Source organism: Artemia franciscana, chromosome 3 (assembly GCF_032884065.1).
Source record: "Artemia franciscana chromosome 3, ASM3288406v1, whole genome shotgun sequence".
Lineage (NCBI taxonomy): Eukaryota > Metazoa > Arthropoda > Branchiopoda > Anostraca > Artemiidae > Artemia > Artemia franciscana.
This window is the reverse complement of record NC_088865.1, coordinates 34,032,979-34,052,479: the sequence shown is the minus strand read 5'-3', so window position 1 is coordinate 34,052,479 and position 19,501 is coordinate 34,032,979. Positions and strand designations below refer to the sequence as shown.

The window sequence follows — 19,501 nt, the reverse complement described above, 5'->3', positions numbered from 1 at the left end:
TGTCCCTGTGTCCCGGTCGTCATTTATATTCCCTGTGTCCCGGGTCCCGGTCATCATTTGTATCCCGGTGTCCCGGTCTGTATATACATTCGTTTTTTAGTTTTGTTTTTCTCCTTTATTTTTTTCCTTTTTTTTCTTTTTTAGCTTATTTAGATTTTTAGATTTTTTAGTTTTTTTTATTAGTTTTTAGTTTTTATTTCTTTTTATTTTTTTGTCCCGGTCGTCATTTATATCCCCCTGTTTCCCCCGGTGTCCCCGTTGTAGTTGTGTCCCTGTGTCCCGGTCGTTATTTATTTTTTAGTTTTTTACCTTTTTTTAGTTTTTTTAGTTTTTTAGCTTTTTTATTTTTTTTATTAGTTTTTAGTTTTTTTGTAGTTTTTGCCTTTTTTTTAGTTTTTTTAGTTTTTTAGCTTTTTTATTAGTTTTTAGTTTTTTTTGTAGTTTTTGCCTTTTTTTATTTTTTTTAGTTTTTTAGCTTTTTTATTTTTTTTATTAGTTTTTAGTTTTTTTTGTAGTTTTTGCCTTTTTTTAGTTTTTTCAGTTTTGACGTCACCTGATCCAGTTTTTTCAGGTGACGTCACCTGACACATCCATCCATCCATCCACAGACAACTTATTTTTATATATATAGATATATATATATATATATATATCTATATATATAAAAATAAGTTGTCTGTGGATGGATGGATGGATGGATGTGTGGATGGATGTGTCAGGTGACGTCACCTGAAAAAACTGGATTAGGTGACGTCAAAACTGAAAAAACTAAAAAAAGGCAAAAACTACAAAAAAAACTAAAAACTAATAAAAAAAATAAAAAAGCTAAAAAACTAAAAAAACTATAAAGGTAAAAACCAATAAAAAACTAAAAAAAAAACTGAAAAAACTAAAAAAAGGCAAAAACTACAAAAAAAAACTAAAAACTAATAAAAAAAGTAAAAAAGCTAAAAAACTAAAAAAACTAAAAAAACTAAAAAAAGGTAAAAAACTAAAAAAAATAAAAAATAAAAAAAAACTAAAAAAAAGGAAAAAACTGAAAAATAAGCTAAAATAAAGGTAAAAACCAATAAAAAACTAAAAAAAAAAAGGAAAAAACTAATAAATGACGACACTCAAAGAGAAAGCGACCAGGACAAAAGGAATGTTCGATTAGCAATCAACAAAGCACCGGGACACAGGGAGTATAAATGACGACCAGGACATAAGTAAAAAAAAAAAAACTATCTATATATATAAAAATAAGTTGTCTGTGGATCTGTGGATCGTGGATCAGGTGACGTCACCTGAAAAAACTGGATCAGGTGACGTCAAAACTGAAAAAACTAAAAAAAGGCAAAAACTACAAAAAAAACTAAAAACTAATAAAAAAAATAAAAAAGCTAAAAAACTAAAAAAACTAAAAAAAGGCAAAAACTACAAAAAAAACTAAAAACTAATAAAAAAGCTAAAAAACTAAAAAAACTAAAAAAAAGGCAAAAACTACAAAAAAACTAAAAACTAATAAAAAAAATAAAAAAGCTAAAAAACTAAAAAAACTAAAAAAAGGTAAAAAACTAAAAAATAAATAACGACCGGGACACAGGGACACAACTACAACGGGGACACCGGGGGAAACAGGGGGATATAAATGACGACCGGGACAAAAAAACTAAAAAGAAATAAAAACTAAAAACTAATAAAAAAAACTAAAAAATCTAAAAATCTAAATAAGCTAAAAAAGAAAAAAAAGGAAAAAAATAAAGGAGAAAAACAAAACTAAAAAACGAATGTATATACAGACCGGGACACCGGGATACAAATGATGACCGGGACCCGGGACACAGGGAATATAAATGACGACCGGGACACAGGGACACAACTACAACGGGGACACCGGGGGAAACAGGGGGATAACCTGACAATCTATTTATATGCAAAGACAATGGGACAGCAAAGAATGTTGTATATTCGCAAGTTTATATAACATAGGGACACAACTACAATGGCGCGTAACTATTATGGCGCGTAACGACTTACGCGCGCGGGGGGGCTTGGGGGGGGCGCGAAGCGCCCCCACCAACTAGGTGTTGGGGTGGCGCGAAGCGCCACCCCAACAGCTAGTATATATATATATATATATATATATATATATATATATATATATATATATATATATATATATATATATATATATCTTCTATATATATAAAAATAAGTTGTCTGTCTGTGGATCTGTGGATCAGGTGACGTCATGTTTCTGTGTCGGCTGACGTCATGAAATTAGTTGTCAGGTGACGTCATGTTTCTGTGTCGGCTGACGTCATGAAATTAGTTGTCGTCATTTTTGCTTTGACGGTGACGTCATTCAAGTTATATAAGACATATGTTCACGTAGAAATCTATTAATGTTTAAGTTTACAATGACTGATGAAGATGCTCAAAGAGTCTATGCCAAAAAACTTGCTGCTGATAGAGAAAGTCAGAAAAGAAAGCGTGCCGAGGAACTACCAGAGCAACGCGAAAGCAGACTTGCTGCTAAAAGAGACAGTGAAAAAAGAAGGCGTGCCGAGGAATCAAAAGAACAGCAGGGAAACAGGCTGGAGGCTGATAGAGAACGAAAGAACAGAAAGCATGCCGAGGAACTACCAGAGCAACGCGGAAGCAGACTTGTTGCTAAAAGAGAATCTGAAAAAAGAAGGCGTGCCGAGGAATTACAAGAACAGCAAGAAATCAGGCTTGCTGCTGATAGAGAAAGTAAGAAAAGAAAGCGTGCCGAGGAATCACAAGAATCACAAACTCCCGGTTTAATTGGGTGCTAGGGGCCCCCAGTAAAAAAGGTTGCCAGGTTAGGTTAGGGGTCCCCGGTGGGAAGGGTTGCTAGGGGCCCAGAGACTTGAAGGTCTTCCACTAGCGAACCCCTGAAAATTTTTCCTGGCTCAATTGGGTTTTTTAAGTAATTAACACTGCATTTCTTAGAAAAGGCCCTATTACGTAACATAGGCTATACCTACTCTTGAAGAAAATTAATAACACATGCGTCTTGAGGGGATTGCTGTTAGACCTCTTCGTAGTCTTAAGTCATTAACGAAAGAAAAGAGTAGCGGCTATGGCTCATTCTAAATAGATTGAGGCATCACTATTCCCTGGTAGAAAAAAGAAAGAAAAAAAGGGAGACACATCAGTGCTACCAATGCAAAAAAAAGTGACTTGCCTTGGTGCTCAAGGTGGAGGACTGTAATTATCCTAGAAAATCTTTTCAACCACGTCGATTCCAATGGTTCACTTTTTATTTCTGTATGGCGCCATTTTCAAGGGGTTTAAGGCCCTTTTTCAATTTCACTGTTAGTTTGTTTTCGCAATAAACTTTTACTTTTAAGATTAACCGAAACAATAGTTACCATTACTGTTTCAGTGCTAGATGGCCATTTCTTCTCAATAGGCAGTTTTGTTTCAAGACGCGGTTTTCAATTTTTTGTTAATATGGGCGATGATTCGCTCTTCACTAGGTTACAGCTACTGCTGCAGCCATGATGCACTAAATTGTGCCCTTTTTCTCGAAACATTGTCATACAGACGACGTTTAACTCTTATGCAAAGTGTAAAATTTCAAAGGTGACAATTCCCCTTATATTTAGAGTAACCATAAATATAGTCTTAAAAAGAACAGAAGTTAAAAAGAAACAACAGCTTTTTCAATAAAAGATAAAGACCGACATTAAACTTACAAAAACAGAAATAATTTTGTATGTGAGGGGGGTGCTCCCTCCTCAGGCCATTACCTTTTATGATTATATTTGGATTTTTTTTTTTTTTTACCTACAATGCTTCCAAACAAATGGTCAAACACAAGGGCAGTTCGAATATTGCTAAAAATATTTTTCGTCGTGCCTTCTGAACAGGGCCATCACGTATTGGGGAACGGGTCTTCCCCTCCCAATGTTTTTAACATTCAGTAAACGAATTTATTCGGTAAAATCGTGGCACTAAGCGCCACGATTGTTCCAACTCCGCCATATATTTTGTTCAGTTAAATAAAGACACACAAATACTGATATAGTCATCTGCAGAAATTTTTAACTTGGTCGGTAAACGCAGCAGTTGGTCGGTACCGACTCTAGTCATGATTCTACAGATGGTGCCAAAATTTTACATTTGGTAAAGAACATGGGAATAATTACATGACATTTACCGAAATCTCAATCTCGATTGGTAGAAGTAGCGGTTTTATCAAATCATGCAGTGATTTTACATGTAGGCTAATATTCAAAACACACATTATGCTAATTATTGAAAAAAAAAAACAGTTCGTAAAAATGACCAGCCCGTCGTTAGAACTTCTCGTCCCCCGCCCCCAAACATTGTAACTATTAACAACCCTGATCCTGGATAGAAAGGTTTATTTTTATTCATTTGCTTATACGCCTCTAGGGAGGCATAACCCCTCATCAATCCCTCGCTCTTTACGCTAAAATTTAAATTGTTGGCCCAATTCTTTAAGAAAGGCTCCTTAAGCACAAGAGCCGTGTAATTTGTGTAAGAACATTCATTTAAAGCACTGAAAAATTCAATTGTAACGAAATTGTAAAGAGCAAAGGAATCGAGGACGGGCAAGAACCCTTATATACGGAATAGTCTCTGTTCGTTTTAGGTATTCATCCTACTCCTTGCTCTCAGTTGAAAAAACTTCTTTTTTTTTAATAACGTTAAAGAGTACTATTCTTAAACGGAAAATACAGTTTACTTACTTTTACAGAGGCAGTTGAATATCAATTGAACACAAATGAAAAAATGTAGTCCCTGGAAAAAAAAAGTCAAATGTTACATGCGTTAATACAGTTTCTCTACACCTGTTGAAATTAATTTCAGTGTTTTTTTTTTTTTTTTTTTTTTTTTTTTTCTCTGGTGAAAGTTTTTTTCTTTTAATTTTTTGTTGTTGTTGTCGTTAGCGTATTTGTTCACAGTTTTTCTAATTCTGCTGTTTCTAACATCATTGAAAAGGCATAAAGTATCCGCTTGTGTCTTACTGAGTTCACCAGTTAACCACCTTTGAAGCTAAGTTCGTATGCGGCGTTCATATTGAAGAAAAAATTTATTTTCGAAATTTTTCATAGAAAAAATAATGGATATCAAGATAAAGAATTGAATTCATCATATTCTATGCAAGTAATTAGGGGGGGTGGTGCAGCAAAAATTTCATGGAAATAGGGCTTTCCGGAATGATCGAGAAAACGATTAGAAATTAAAATCTTTTTGAAACGAAAGTAAACTAAGGACAATTCTTCAGGCTGAATCGTCCGCAAGGGATTTTCTAGCGGGGAAGGGGAGTCTCATCAATACTTCAATATTTACGCTAAAGTTTTTAGAACCCTTAGAAAAGCTTATTATTCCATTTAAACGGCTTTTGTGTTTCAGGAACACTTCTTAAAGAACTGGGACAAAAAGTCAAAAAGATAGTGTAAAGGACGAGGTATTGATGGTGGGGGGGGGGGCGGGGCAATCCCAAAAAATTCGGAACAATTTCTGTTCGCTTTGAGTTTTGATGTTGCTCCTTACTCTCAGTTCAATTTTTTTTGTTTATAGTAGATAGGGCGTGAAGTCTGTAAACTGTAGATTTTTGATTACTGAATTTCTTTGTTTTTAATATTCTTGGCAGGCTATTATAAATTTGATTCTCTAATTACGCATTTGAATACTCATCACATTATTCTTTAGTTTTAAGCCGTAAGGCGTCACTTTCGTTCTTAAGGCACTTGGTATTTACTAATAATATCAGAATTTTAATAATAATATTATAATTATTATTATATTTTTAAATTACAAATATATAATATCGCTTCTCCGGTTCGACCATCTGGGGGGAGTGGGGATTCGTTTAATTTGGAAAAATGAGGTATTTTTAACTTTCAAGCAGGTGATCATATCTTAATGAAATTTCATATTTAGAAGTATCTCGTGCTCCGAAGCTCTTCTTTTAAATCCCGACTGGATCTGGAGACACTGGGGGGAGGAGGATGGGGAAAAAGGAAATCTTGAAAAATGCTTAGAGTGCAGAGATCGGGATGAAACTTGGTGAGAAGAATGATCAAAAGTCCTAGATATGTTATTTAAATAACCAGACTGGATCTGCTCTCTTTGGGAGAGTTAGGGGGGCATAATTCGGTAATTCGGAAAAATTAGAAAAAAAGAGGTATTTTTAACTTACGAACTGGTGATTGGATCTTAATGCAATGTGATATTTAGAAGGAACTCGTGTCTTAGAGCTCTAATTTTAAATCTTGACCCTATCTGGTGATGCTGGGGGGAATTGGATGGGAAAACGGGAAACTTGGGAAACCGCTTAGAGTGGAGAGATCGGGACGAAACTCGGTGGGAAAAATAATCACAAGTTCTAGATACGTGATTGACATAACCAGACTGGATCTTCTCTCTTTTGAGGTTTTTTTTGGGGGGGGGGTAATTCAGAAAAATTAGAAAAATTTAGGTATTTTTAACTTACGAACGGGTGACCGGATCTCAATGAAATTTGATATTTAGAAGGAACTCATGTGTCAGAGCTCTTATTTTAAATCCCGACCAGATCTGGTGACTTTGGGGGAGTTGAAGGGGGAAACCAGAAATTTCAAAAAACGCTTAGAGTGGAGAGATCAAGATGAAACTCGGTGGGAAGAATAAGCACATGTAATAGATACATGATTGACGTAACCGGACTGGATCCACTCTCTCTGGGGGAGTTCAGGGGGGGTGCTTTGGCGAGTTCGGTGCTTCTGGACGTGCTAGGACGATGAAAATTGGTAGGCGTGTCAGGGACCCACACAAATTTACTTGATAACAGTCGTTTTCCTCGATTCGATTCTCTGGGGGTTGAAGAGAGAGAAAAAATTAGAAAAAATGGTGTTTTTAGCTTACGGATGGGTGATCGGATCTTAATGAATTTTGATATTTAGGAGGACTCGTGTCTCAGAGCTCTTTTTTAAATTCCGACCGGCATTAAGCCTCTGACTTCCTTTTAAATCAACCTATTGGTTCTAAGGATTCTGCTTGAGCTCATGCCATATGAGGTCTTGGCTCTTGTTATTCGATATGATTGTCTTTGTCGCATATCTTCTAACCGCATATTCCTTTTTTTCATCATGCATGTTCACTTTTGTTTTATGCCTGAAAGTAATTGCTCATATGCAAGGGCAATAAGATGCTTTGAATGTAAAAACACCCACAAAAACTTGTTTTTCCATTAGCTTTTTGTAGACTCCCCCGCCCCAAAATGTCGACTTCAGGGGTATATCACCTTTATCTCCAAGTGCTTGTGTGTCTCCCAAAGCGTGTGGTCAGATAAAATCTTAAATAAATTTAGAACATAATAACATTTACAGTTGTTAACAATTTCGCGAAATAAGAAAAATAAATACGAATTGCCCAAACGCATTTTACTCTCTGGAGTCAAGTTTTTCTCTCTTTGACTCGTGTTTTGCTCATGAGAAAAATGGCACCAATTTCAATGTTTCTTTTTTTTGTTCCTTATTTAAAACAATATATGAAAATCTTGCACGAGGGAATAAATTTAAACAAATCTCAGCTATGTGGTGATTGAGTTGATGGTGGTTGAACTATGCGATGCTAGAGTTGACGGTAGTTGAGCTGTTTGGGGTTGAATTTAAGGTAGTTGAGTTAAGTGGTAGCTGATTTCAGGGTGGTTAAATTGCTTGGTGGTCGAGCTATGGTGGTTGAGTTGATGGTTGAGTTTGCGCTCAATGGGAACCCTCTCTCCCTTTTTCCGTAAATGGGTCAAACTCTCCCAGGCTAAAAACTTTTGTTGGGTAATTTTAAACTAGAAGACTTTATATAATAGGAATCAAATGGTTAACAAAACTCCCTTCTTTAGAATTTCACTTAATTTTACCCCATGTTTCTGCTTACTTACAGTTTGGTACCACCAACTGTTTTACACCCAAGAGGTGACAGGTCTTCCAGCAGCAAGAAGGAAACAAGAGTAATATTTTAATAGGTTCTGCTGTCTGTGCCTAAGGTATTATAAAACGACCAACAGCCAGAAACAAAAGACGCCGCTAAGCTTTCTACAATACAATGCGCCATTACTTTCTAAGCTTTCTATGGATGTGCCATAGGTTTAATTTTTTATATGTCCACAATTCATTTTTAGCGGAAGTTCAGTTCTTGACAAAAATATCCACAATTTTCTGGAATAGGTACGAGTAACAACAAAAAAAAAGAATTCAATGAGAAGTTCTCCTCCTAGGAAAAATTCAGAGTATTTTCATTAACAAAATGTTCTTAATTCTAAATGTGTAAAAATTTCCTAGAAAACCTTTTTCCAATAGGTTGTGTTACACAACTATGTCTTTCGTAATCATGGCTTATCTCATCGACTGAAAATACGTATTTTGTAATTTTGATTCATACATCACCATCCTAAAGCCGGAGTAAAATGGAATATTTGCCAAACACAAAGAGTTTATTTAAAGGCGAACAAAGACTTTCTTGTGCTTTTATTTAGTACCTGAGAAGCAGCGATTAATCACACCAAGGTTTCAATTACATAATCATTGTAGTCATTCTGGGTACAAAAAAAGTCATCTAATCTTGCGCTTGTGCTTTAAGTCACATTTATTTATAACCAAATAAGAAGAATCTAAAGCGGTGTCTGGTTCATTCCAAATTTTGAACTTTGGTATGATTTTGATCGAAACATATTGTAATGTGAGAAAACCCAGAAAAAAAATATTCAATCATTTAACCATGAACTAAATTCACTAATTGATAAATTATTAATTGATACCCAAATATACTGATTTATTTATTTAATGATTGACTTTGATGAATTTGATAATTTAGTTAGTGCTAAATAACGCAAAATGAGCATTTTCTAAATAATCCCCGAGCCTTCTTGATTAGAAAGAGCCTTTGCATGTCTATCTGTATCTGGCTAAGGGGATAATTGGCTTCGGAACTCGTGACCCTACCCAAGGTCCTCCGACTCAGTTTGTTTATCAAGGAGTTTGATTGCAGAAAGTTTGATGCTGTGGAAAAATTAGCTTAAACTTTAAAGCATTCATTAAGTTAATTGATTTACTGATCATACTAGATAACTGGTTTAAATTTATAGTCGGCTTTGAAACATGTTTTATCGTAATTTAATCATTTATACTGCAACTTTTGTAAATAACTAGCGTCAAATATCTAAAATGTACACTCCTTAGATGATTTCAAAATGACCGAAAAAGAGGGGAAATATGTGTTTATGCATATGTTGGAAAAACGTAATGGATTAGATAGCACGATCCCATATATCCCATATATATATATATATATATGCTATTATATCTGTTGTTCTGAAAACTGGAATTCTAGGGAGAATTGTAATCCAGTTTTAATGAGTAGGAGTTCTCGATTTAGAGCATTTAAACTTATTGGGTAGGCTTTAGTGGACAGGGGGTCAAGTTTTAAAGAAAACTGGCATCTGAACTCCATTGAGAACACCAGGAAAAGTTCATAGTACCACTTCAACAACCGATTTGTAACCAATACCAGGGACATACACTGACGAAAAGATGGGTCATTGGGCCCAGTCCTGATATATTTTGATGTTAGGATTTTTGCATTTTTTCTAACATTTTTTTGTCGCTTTCATAGAAATCACATGGATCATGTCTCTGGGCTACCCAAAAATCATTAACGGTTTCCGGATAGTGCCCATATCCATAAAGCCCATTTAAACCGACCAAATTAATACATTTATATCAAAGAATTCAGGGTAACGAACTGTGAGTAAGGAGGGACTAGGACAAACAAATAACTGAAACTATGAAACACTGAACCTTTATAACAATTAGGTGAATCCAAATGTATAAAAAAAAACCTAAGTTTTTGTTACCCATCATAAGTTACGAGCTTGAGAAAATTTGCCAAATTTTTGAAAAATGATGGAAAGACCCCCAAAAAGGCAAGCAATTTTAGCAAAAATCACACCATCAGATTTAGATCAGCGGACCCTGTTGTAGAGGTTTAAAGCTCCTATACAAAGAAATGTGGATTTCTTATGCCAGACGAAAGACCTTGGATTTTTTTTCCCGGGGTTCATCATATAAAACCAATGGTCCTATAAGATCTGAAGAGGCCTCATTTGAATGGACATCAGAAGTTTCTAATTTTCTTCAAGTGACCGAAAAAATTGGAGGATATCTAGTACCCCTTCTACATCCTAATTTCCCCCACTGAAATCTGATCAAAATTTCGATATAGCCAATTAATTCGGCATAGTTGAATAACTGTGCTTTGTGGATGCATTGACCCCAAACAGTCTCCAGAGAAAGGACTTTAAGTTTCGCGGGTGTCAATGGTTCACATATAGTATTTGTTACTGGGAAATATACTTATAATGTTTGGAGGTGGAATTTTCTGCAGGGTGGGATTTTCCATGACGAAATTGTTCTGAGTAGAGGAAAGTTTCCAGGGATAGTTTTCCAGGGGAGTTTTGCATTGGAGTGGGGAGAAAAGGAGATTTCCTGGCATGATTTGGAAAACAGTCATTTTTACATTTTTTCTTTGCACATGCGCGTAAATGGTACAGAGCTCTCCTCCAAGCATTTTGACTAATATGACGACTTTTTATGGCACTTGGTATTAACCAAGTGACATATAGCAATCGCCAATTCTGTCGGTCTGTCGGTCTGTCTGTCTGTCGGCCTGTCTGTCGGTCCCGGTTTTGCTACTTTAGGCACTTCCAGGTAAGTTAGGACGATGAAATTTGGCAAGCGTATCAGGGATCGGACCAGATTAAATTAGAAATAGTCGTTTTGCCGGTTTGACCATCTGGGGAGGAGGAGTGGGGGGCGGTTAATTTGGAAAAAATAGAAAAAATGAAGCATTTTTAACTTATGAGCGGGTGATTGGATCTTAATGAAATTGGATGTTTGGAATGATATTACGTCTCAGAGCTCTTATTTTAAATCCCGACCAGATCTGATGACGTTGTGGGGAGTTGGAGGGGGGAACCTAAAATCTTGGAAAACACTTAGAGTGGAGGGATCGGGATGAAACTTGATGGGAAAAACAAGCGCAAGTCCCAGATACATGATTGACATAATCGAAACTGATTCGCTCTCTTTGGGGTAGTTAGGGGGGGAGTAATTCTTAAAAATTAGAAAAAATGATGTATTTTCAACTTGCGAACGGGTGATCGGATCTCAATGAAATTTGATGTTTAGAAGGATATCGTATCTTAGAGCTCTTATTTTAAATCCCGACCGGATCTGGTGACGGGGGCAGGGAGTTGGGAGGGGGAAACCTAAAACTTGGAAAACACTTAGAGTGGAGGGATTGGGATGAAACATGGTGGGAAAAATAAACACAAGTCCTAGATAGATGATTGACATAAACGGAACGGATCCATTCTCTTTGGGGTAGTTGGGGGGGGGGGGGGTATTTCTGAAAAATTAAAAAAATGATGTATTTTTAACTTACGAACGGGTGATCGGATCTCAATGAAATTTGATATTCAGAAGGATATCGTGGCTCAGAGCTCTTATTTTAAATCCGTCCGGATCTGGTGACATTGGGGGGGGGGGAGTTGGGAGGGGAAACCTAAAACTTGGAAAACACTTAGAGTGGAGGGATCTGGATGAAACTTGGTGGGGGAAAAACACGAGTCCTAGATACATGATTGACATAACCAGAACGGATCCACTCTCTTTGGAGTAGTTGGGGGGGGGGGTAATTCTGAAAAACTAGAAAAAATGAGGTATTTTTAACTTACGACCGGGTGATTGGATCTCCTTTAAATTTGATATTTAGAAGGATATCGTGTCTCAAAGCTCTTATTTTAAATCCTGACCGGATCTGGTGACATCGGGGGAAGTTTGGGGTAGGGAAACCTAAAATGATGGAAAACGCCTAGATTGGAGGGATTGGGATGAAACTTGGCTGGAAAAATAAGCAGAAGTCTTGTATGCGTGACTTACATAATTGGAACGGATCCGCTGAATTGGGGGGGGGGTTAATTCTGAAAAATAAGAAAAAATTACGTATTTTTAACTTACGAAGTAGTGATCGAATCTTCGTGAAACTTCATACTTAGAAGGACCTCGTAACTCAGATATCTTATTTTAAATCTCAACCGGATCAAGCGTAATTGGGGGGGGGGGGGCAGTTGGGGGACCGGAAATCTTAGAAAACACTTAAAGCGGTGAGATCAGGATGAAACTGGATGGGAAGAATAGAAACCTGTCTAAGATACGTGATTGACATAACTGGACCGGATCTGCTCTCTTTGGTGGAATTGGGGGGGGGGGGTAATTTTGAAAATTGAGGTATTTGCAACTTACGAAAGGGTGACCAGACCTTAATGGAATTTGATATTTAGAAGGATCTTGTGCTTTAAAGTTGTAATTTCAAATTCCGACCAGATCCTGTGACATTCGGGGGAGTTGGATGGGGAAACCGGAATTCTTGGAAAACCTGAAAATTGGGATATTTTTATCTTACGAATAGATGATCGGATCGTAATGAAATTTCATTTTTAGAAGGAATTCATGTCTCAGAGCTCTTATTTCAAATCCCGACCAGACCTTTTGACATTGGGGGGAGTTGGAGGGGGAAATCTTGGAAAAACACTTGGAGTGGAGGAATCGGGATGAAGCTTGGTGGATAGAATAAACAAATGTCCTTGATACGTGATTGACAGAATCGTACTGGATTCGCTCTCTTTGGGGGAGTTGGGGGGAGGGGTTCAGTGATTTGGCGAGTTCGGTGCTTCTGGACGTGCTAGGGCAATGAAAATTGGTAGGCGTGTCAGGGAGCTGCACAATTTTACTTGATAAAGTCGTTTTTCCAGATTCGACCATCTGGGGGGGGGCAAAAGGGAGAGGAAAAATTAGAAAATATTAGGGATTTATAACTTACAAGTGGGTGATCGGATCTTAATGAATTTTGATATTTAGAAGGACTTTGTGACTCAGAGCTCTTATTTTAAATCTTGACCGGCATTAAGCCTCTTATTTTCCTTTTTAAATCAATCTATTGATTCATAGAATTTTGTTAGAGCTCATACCATATGATCTCTTGGCTCTTAGCTCTTCTCGCCTCGTCACAAGTGCCATATGAGCTCTTAGCTCTTGTTTTTATGTATATTTCCAATTATTCATGGGTTATGCCACGAATATGCTACTGTGTATGTCCGAAACCTGGTCAACGTCGAAATTCACCTTTGACTGTCCCAAATTCCTTTTAATCTGTTTGGATTCAGTTAGCTTTGCAAATCAGCTTTTTCAGTCTTATGTAAACTCTGATGGTAAAAGTTAAAGTTAGGTTAAATTAGACTATAAATCTCAAAAATTCGTTAAAACCTAGCCTATCATCATCAAACCTTACATAAGATGAAAAAGTTGACTAGTAACGCTGATTAAATGCAAGGACAAAAAAAAAATAGGTATTTCGGACATTTACCGGTGAATGACAACACTCGCCAATTTCGGACATTCCCTGTAACATATTCGCACAGCTATTATAATACACATATGCGTAATCACTTTTAGTATGGTATTCAAAGAAAACTTGCCATTATTTTCATGGTTGTGTTTTATCCGTACATAATTATCCACAGTTTTGACCAATTGATAACGTTCTATCCTCTCTGCATATGATTTTGACTTAAAATGTTTTCTGCTTAAATCTAAAGCGCAAAACATGACCATGAATTACTGCTTGATAAAGAATGGCTTTAAGAAGCTCGTGACAAAGTTTTCTTTGTTAACGCTTGTTTGATGACAATTAACTGGTTTTCTGCTAATACGACCAGACCTCTAATATAATGAATACACTCCCTTTTTAAAAATTGACTAAACTTTAGCATTAGAAAGGAATTGATCATGAAGGATTTTGGTTACATTCTGCTTTTAGAAAAGGAGATTGGTATTACTTCTAGCTTCATGGGTGTTAATAGTGAACGGAACACCTAGCAAGTGAACCCAGCTTAGTTTTCCATAATGATATTCACGACTAGAGGAAAGCTGCTAGATTGATATTCGTGTGAAGACAAAAATTGGCTGGACTTGGAAAGCAAATCACAATATGCGAGGCAGCTACTCCCCTCAAAATCTGCTCTTTATGATAAAGATTTACTAGCGCTCTACATAAAGTATATTTGAGTATAACATTTATCTATATGGTAATTTCAAGCGTTATATTTACCGGCTGCCTTTCATAAGCAGTTGAGTTGAAAATTTCATATTTGAAAGCAAATGCGCATCAAAAAGTTCTTCCGTTTTTAAGGAAAAGTCAACCTTTGTGTTAAGATTAAGAGGTTGTAAGAGAGAGGCAATTACCTCCCTATCATTTTTTTTGTCCCTTCCCTTGTGTTAAAAGCATCAAGGGATTTTTTTTTACAGCAGTTGAAAACTAAAATTATTCGATGTCTTTCAAACTTCTTCCAGATTATCCAGGGTTAAAGTTTCCTCAGTCTTAGTTCTTGATATTGAAAATGCCTCTGAGCAGAAAATGGAATGAGAATCTCCGTTGCAGTTGGTCTTAGCTCACATACTTCACATACTTCAGGATAACGATAGGAGATAGCATATCCCTCCATGAATGTGTTGCTCCAATAGATTTAGTCGTGAGAAGATGTTATGTAAATCATGTCTCAAAAAATCTTAATAAACAGTCCAAAACAAATCCATCAGAAAAATTATAGTTTCTTACAAATATGGACTCCTTTTAGATCCCTTTACAGATTAAATGGACACTAAGAAATGATTTAAAATTATGCCTACAGAGAGATCATTAAATCTGAAGACGACATGCGTAGCTCGGTAATTTCAGCATGAAAATATATTTGCTGCCATTTCAGCTTCTTGTACGGAGGATCAATAAGAGTCAATTAAGTAGAGCCGACCAATGCACTGACTATATAAATAGTGATTGATGTACCATCTATTTTTTATAGAATGGATGGCCTTACAAACTTAGAAAGCTGCTCAATCGGTCAGAAATAGTTAGTTTCCATCGTCTTATTGAAAGACCAAAAGTGATTTAAAGGTCACCACCCATCCTGTGTACTTTACTGCTCCGTCCATTTCTGTGACTCCTCATGGCATCAGATCAATATTTAGATAGCTGTTTCACTCAGAATATTTGAGAGATTCAAACAATACACCTCCTGGGGAGGGGGGTTATAACCAATGGAGCTCAAACTGGAAACGTTTTGCATTTATGACAGTGGATACTGGCGGCTGCTGGTCAAGACCTTTTATTTACCGAGTAATTCTTCAAAAAGTAATTTTTTGGACATTTGGCTTCTATTTTTTTGCACCGACCAAATTTACTTCTAGTTAAACTGACCCTATTTAGTCCAAGCCGTAGGTTTTCGGCATAATATTGGAGGCAGCAGCAGTAGTATTGGTAGTTTCTTCTTTACATTCTTCAAAAGAGCACTCCAATTTTATTCAAATATGCCCACACCCCCACTTTTTGAGATCTTAGCAATTTTTGTCCCACTTTCGTATTTCTTTTCAATTTAGTTTACATCCTATGGTTTTTAGTCCTTCAAACTTCACAAAACCTGTTGTGTCTTATTTCTCAGAGAAGGGGGTGTTGGATTATATAGCCCTAACAATCAAATTATGATCCGATTACCTTCCCAAGAAATTTATTAATGTATATCTAAGAGTTTTTTTTCTTTTTTTTCAGATCCATGGATTTTTTTCCCCTCTGAAACAAAAAAAGGGAAAGAACTAACAAACAAAGAAACACATACCCGTAACTATTTTTCACGGAAATAATACAAAATTTTACATTTTCTAGACACAGGCTTGGAACCTGTAGCAGGATTTACTGATATGGAAGACTTGATTTTGTAAATTTTCATCAAGATCACTCGTCTTTTGGGGTTATTTTCCCCCTTTTCAAAAGAATCAGGCAAATTTTCACTGTCTCGTGACTTTTGGTGAGTAACTTTAAACTTTTTTTTTTTACATATTTAGGATTAAAATAAAACGCCAATTGTTTTGATGTATAAATTATTATTCATAAGTCACTGTATTATAGTTTTAGTTGCTGTTCATGGTAGTCACTCCTGATTCACAGTTCCGTGCCACAAACTATTTGATGATGCATATATTCTTTTTGAACATCCATTTCCAAGCTTTTCACTTACTACGGGTTAATGAACTTACCTTTCATTACCATGAAGGGTTTGACAATTTTTGTGTCAACCTGAAAACACTTTTTAGAGGGGAGTTTCAAAAAATTGTAAAGTGGGGTTGCAGGCATGACCTTGCAAATGGTTCAAGCTTATGAGAAATAGGGCACTTGTGTATTATTCAAAACACACTTAATAAGTGAAGTTAGGTTCATTCGCGAAACAAACTACGATGCAGGTACATTTTATGAGAAAATCCGGTTCCATAGCCACAAAGACAAAACTCAATTTATTTTGTTACGCATAATGATAGAAGATAGTGTCTGAACATAGGTTTTGAAATGAAGATTTAGGATTTGCCAAAGACTGAAAAAGAGGAAATTAAATTTTTCCGGGATAAGGGGTTGTTGCCCACATGAAAACAGTACGTAAATGGACACAATATTACTCTTACGACAAGGAACGAATAGGCCATATTTGAAAAAAGTCAATTTTTGTGTAAATACATAATTTGCTGACAGTAGGCAGAAGGAAGACTTCCTTTTAACGCGATTCTTACCGACATTTCTGCGTTCTGGGTACATAATTCTAAGTTGTAATTTTATAATTTTCCTAATAAAGTATTATATTTTCATCATATTTTGTTTTATTTCACTAGCTTTATCAAAAGTTTGGGCTATATATTTACACATTAGGGGGGGGGGTGTGCATTATATCAAATACCTAACCTAACCCAATCTAACCACCTCTATATATAAAATACTTCACATTTTGAGTGTGTTCTGAATAATACACAAGTACCAGAAATAGTATGCGTATCATTTTTATTCAACAAGTTCGTCCAATTTTTTTTTTTGTTTTACTGCAAGACATTTTTTTTAATATTTCTTAAACAGCAATAATCTCCTATACGATACTATCAGATTTTTGAATTTCAACCCAATTGGACCACTTGCGTCCTCCAAATCCCATCTTTCCTCTAATCTTTCCTCCAAATCCATACTTTCCTCTAATCTTCATCTACCAGATCATTCAGTTTACTTATCATTATCGTTGGATCTATTCCCTCAGATGATCTAACTCAAAACATTGAAAATATATATAGATAATTTAGGCGAGTACTTCAAAGGAAACTTCCATCACGCCTGAGTAATTCAGTGGTCGATTTCCGAGATATTTAAGCTATTGAAAATATATTTAAAAGAAGTGAACTATGCAGCAATTATTTGAAATCTAGAGAGGAGAATGTTTTTGTATGCAAGGTATTTAATATCGAAATGGCCTCTCTTTTTTATTATCATTTAAATATATCACACACAGGAAAGCTGAACCCTAGTAAAGAGCGAACCCCATTTTTTTTTGCTCCGTACTAAATATTAAATATAAAACTTCGCACAATACACTTGCTTTTGCATTTAAAGCGTTGTCATTTGCTTGATCATGGATGAACAAAAAGAAGAAAAAAAGTATGTGGTCCTCTCTTGTCAATGCTCGGATTTGCCAGCGTTGCTTCATCTATTCCAAAATTTCCGAACAAGAGATGTCAAAACTAGTTTTAGTGTGCAGCTTAATTCAATTGCAAAATTATAATTCACTTTCTAAATCATTTGTTGCAAAAGAAAACTTCACTCTATTTTGAAGTCAACGTGTTTTAATTTGGATGATTAACAGCTAGCTTTGTACTTGTTTTGAACCAGTCTCCGATGATGTTGTTGTTTTTCAAGTTCGACAGGCTTAAGAAAAGTAATATAATACTAAACAGGAATGCTTTGATCTACTGGAAAAATACCAACATGAATTTTCTGCCTTGACGCTTCTTCGGTAACCGAGGGTGGGGGTCATCACCACATGTTGATGTTGTGTAAGCATGATTTTGCAGACACTCAACAGGAGATATCTCGAGTTCTTTATTATTCTTCTTTCTGAACAAAGAATCGAGCTTTCATGGTAGTTGCAGCAGTTGCTGCAACCTCGTAGATCGGTGAGAGGTTGTTTTTTTTGACCGATCTTTCCTTGGAGAAAGATTTCATGGAGCAAGGGAAATTTCTATGAAGGGGACAACGAATTTCCCAGCATTATTTAAAAAAATCAGAATAAAATAAGAAAACAAGCTATTTCAACTGAAAGTAAAGAGCAACATTAAAACTTAAGACGAATAGAAATTATTACGTATTTGAGTGGGTTTGCCCTATTGTCAATACCTCTCTCTTTACACTAAAATTTTCTTGGTACTTCCAAAAGAGCTATTTACTCGAGTTAAACGGCCATTGTGATTCAGGGGTCATTCTTAAAGAATTGGTGTAAAATTTGAACTTTAGCGTAAAGAGTGAGGTATTGAATAGGGGTTGAACCCCCCTCATATATGTGATAATTTATTTTTATTTTAAGTATTAATGCTGTTCCTTACTTTCAGTTGTAAAACGTGATTTTTTTATTTAATTAAGATAAGTACTCATATGAACCTATGGACTGCATGACTGCATGGACATGCAGTTCTATGGACTGCATGACTTTTGAGGAAAGAATACAGAATGCACCACTATGCAGTATTAGTACCTCTGTAACTGGGACACTCAATATATAGTCTTTAGATATCTTTAAATTAAATGGCTATTACAGAATTTTCGATTTTCAGAATCAATAGCAACTTGGTCCCCTTAGGGCAAAATAGTAGATTAATACCCTGAAGTGGCAGAAAACGCCACTTTTCCCGGGCACAATATTTTTATTCATTTAAGAAGAGTACAAGAACTCATAGTTTTAGTTCGAATGAGCCCCATCCTCATCTTCTAAGACCATTCGTTCGACATGGTGACCCTGAAAAAAGAACAATAAAAAAACACACATGCATCCGTTGTCTTCATTCTGAGAAAAAAAAATCACATTTTGTAGGTAGGAGCTTGAAACTTATACATCAAGGGGTCTAGGTGTTTATGCCCCCCAGAACATACTCTCGGAAAATACACCCACGAAATATAACCCCGTGGAAAATACCACCCTCCCAGAAAATATACCACCCGAAAAATACCCCTTCTCGCTAGAAAATACCCCCCTGAAACTGTCCTCCCGTGACTGGCTGGTCTCCAATTACTTTCGATTTACAACAAAAGGACCAGAACCCTCAATTTCTGATGGTATGAGCATCTTCTGAAATATCTACGACCTTGAGACGGAGGTAGGGATCAGAAAGGCTTTAAACAACGCAAAAGAAATATGGAATTGATATTTTTCAGGGTGTATTTTCTACAGGGGCTATTTTCCTCGGGGGTAATTTCGGGGGGATATTTACCAGGGGGTATTTTTCTATGGGGGGTGGATTGGGGGTTATTTTGTGCAGGAGACATTTCCTGGGTTTATGTTCCACGGGGAGGG

The 19,501-nt window shown here is 36.1% G+C and overlaps 2 protein-coding genes across 3 annotated transcripts in view; one reads left to right on the top strand and one right to left on the bottom strand.

Annotated features, from left to right (window-relative positions):
• LOC136025206 (uncharacterized) overlaps positions 1-13,684 on the bottom strand; it is a 248,249-nt gene extending 234,565 nt beyond the window's left edge. For both annotated transcript variants that reach the window (XM_065701012.1, XM_065701013.1), the window contains exons 1-2: positions 13,553-13,684; positions 4,728-4,779 (exon numbers count right to left, since the gene is read on the bottom strand). In XM_065701012.1, coding sequence (XP_065557084.1) covers positions 4,728-4,779; positions 13,553-13,564 — 64 coding nt within the window. In that variant the 5' untranslated portion in view covers positions 13,565-13,684. The remainder of the gene's footprint in view (positions 1-4,727; positions 4,780-13,552) is intronic.
• A 2,116-nt stretch (positions 13,685-15,800) lies between these two features.
• LOC136025202 (dopamine receptor 2-like) overlaps positions 15,801-19,501 on the top strand; it is an 84,650-nt gene continuing 80,949 nt past the window's right edge. The window contains exon 1 of the mRNA XM_065701005.1: positions 15,801-15,934. The gene's annotated coding sequence lies outside the window, so the exon portion shown is untranslated. The remainder of the gene's footprint in view (positions 15,935-19,501) is intronic.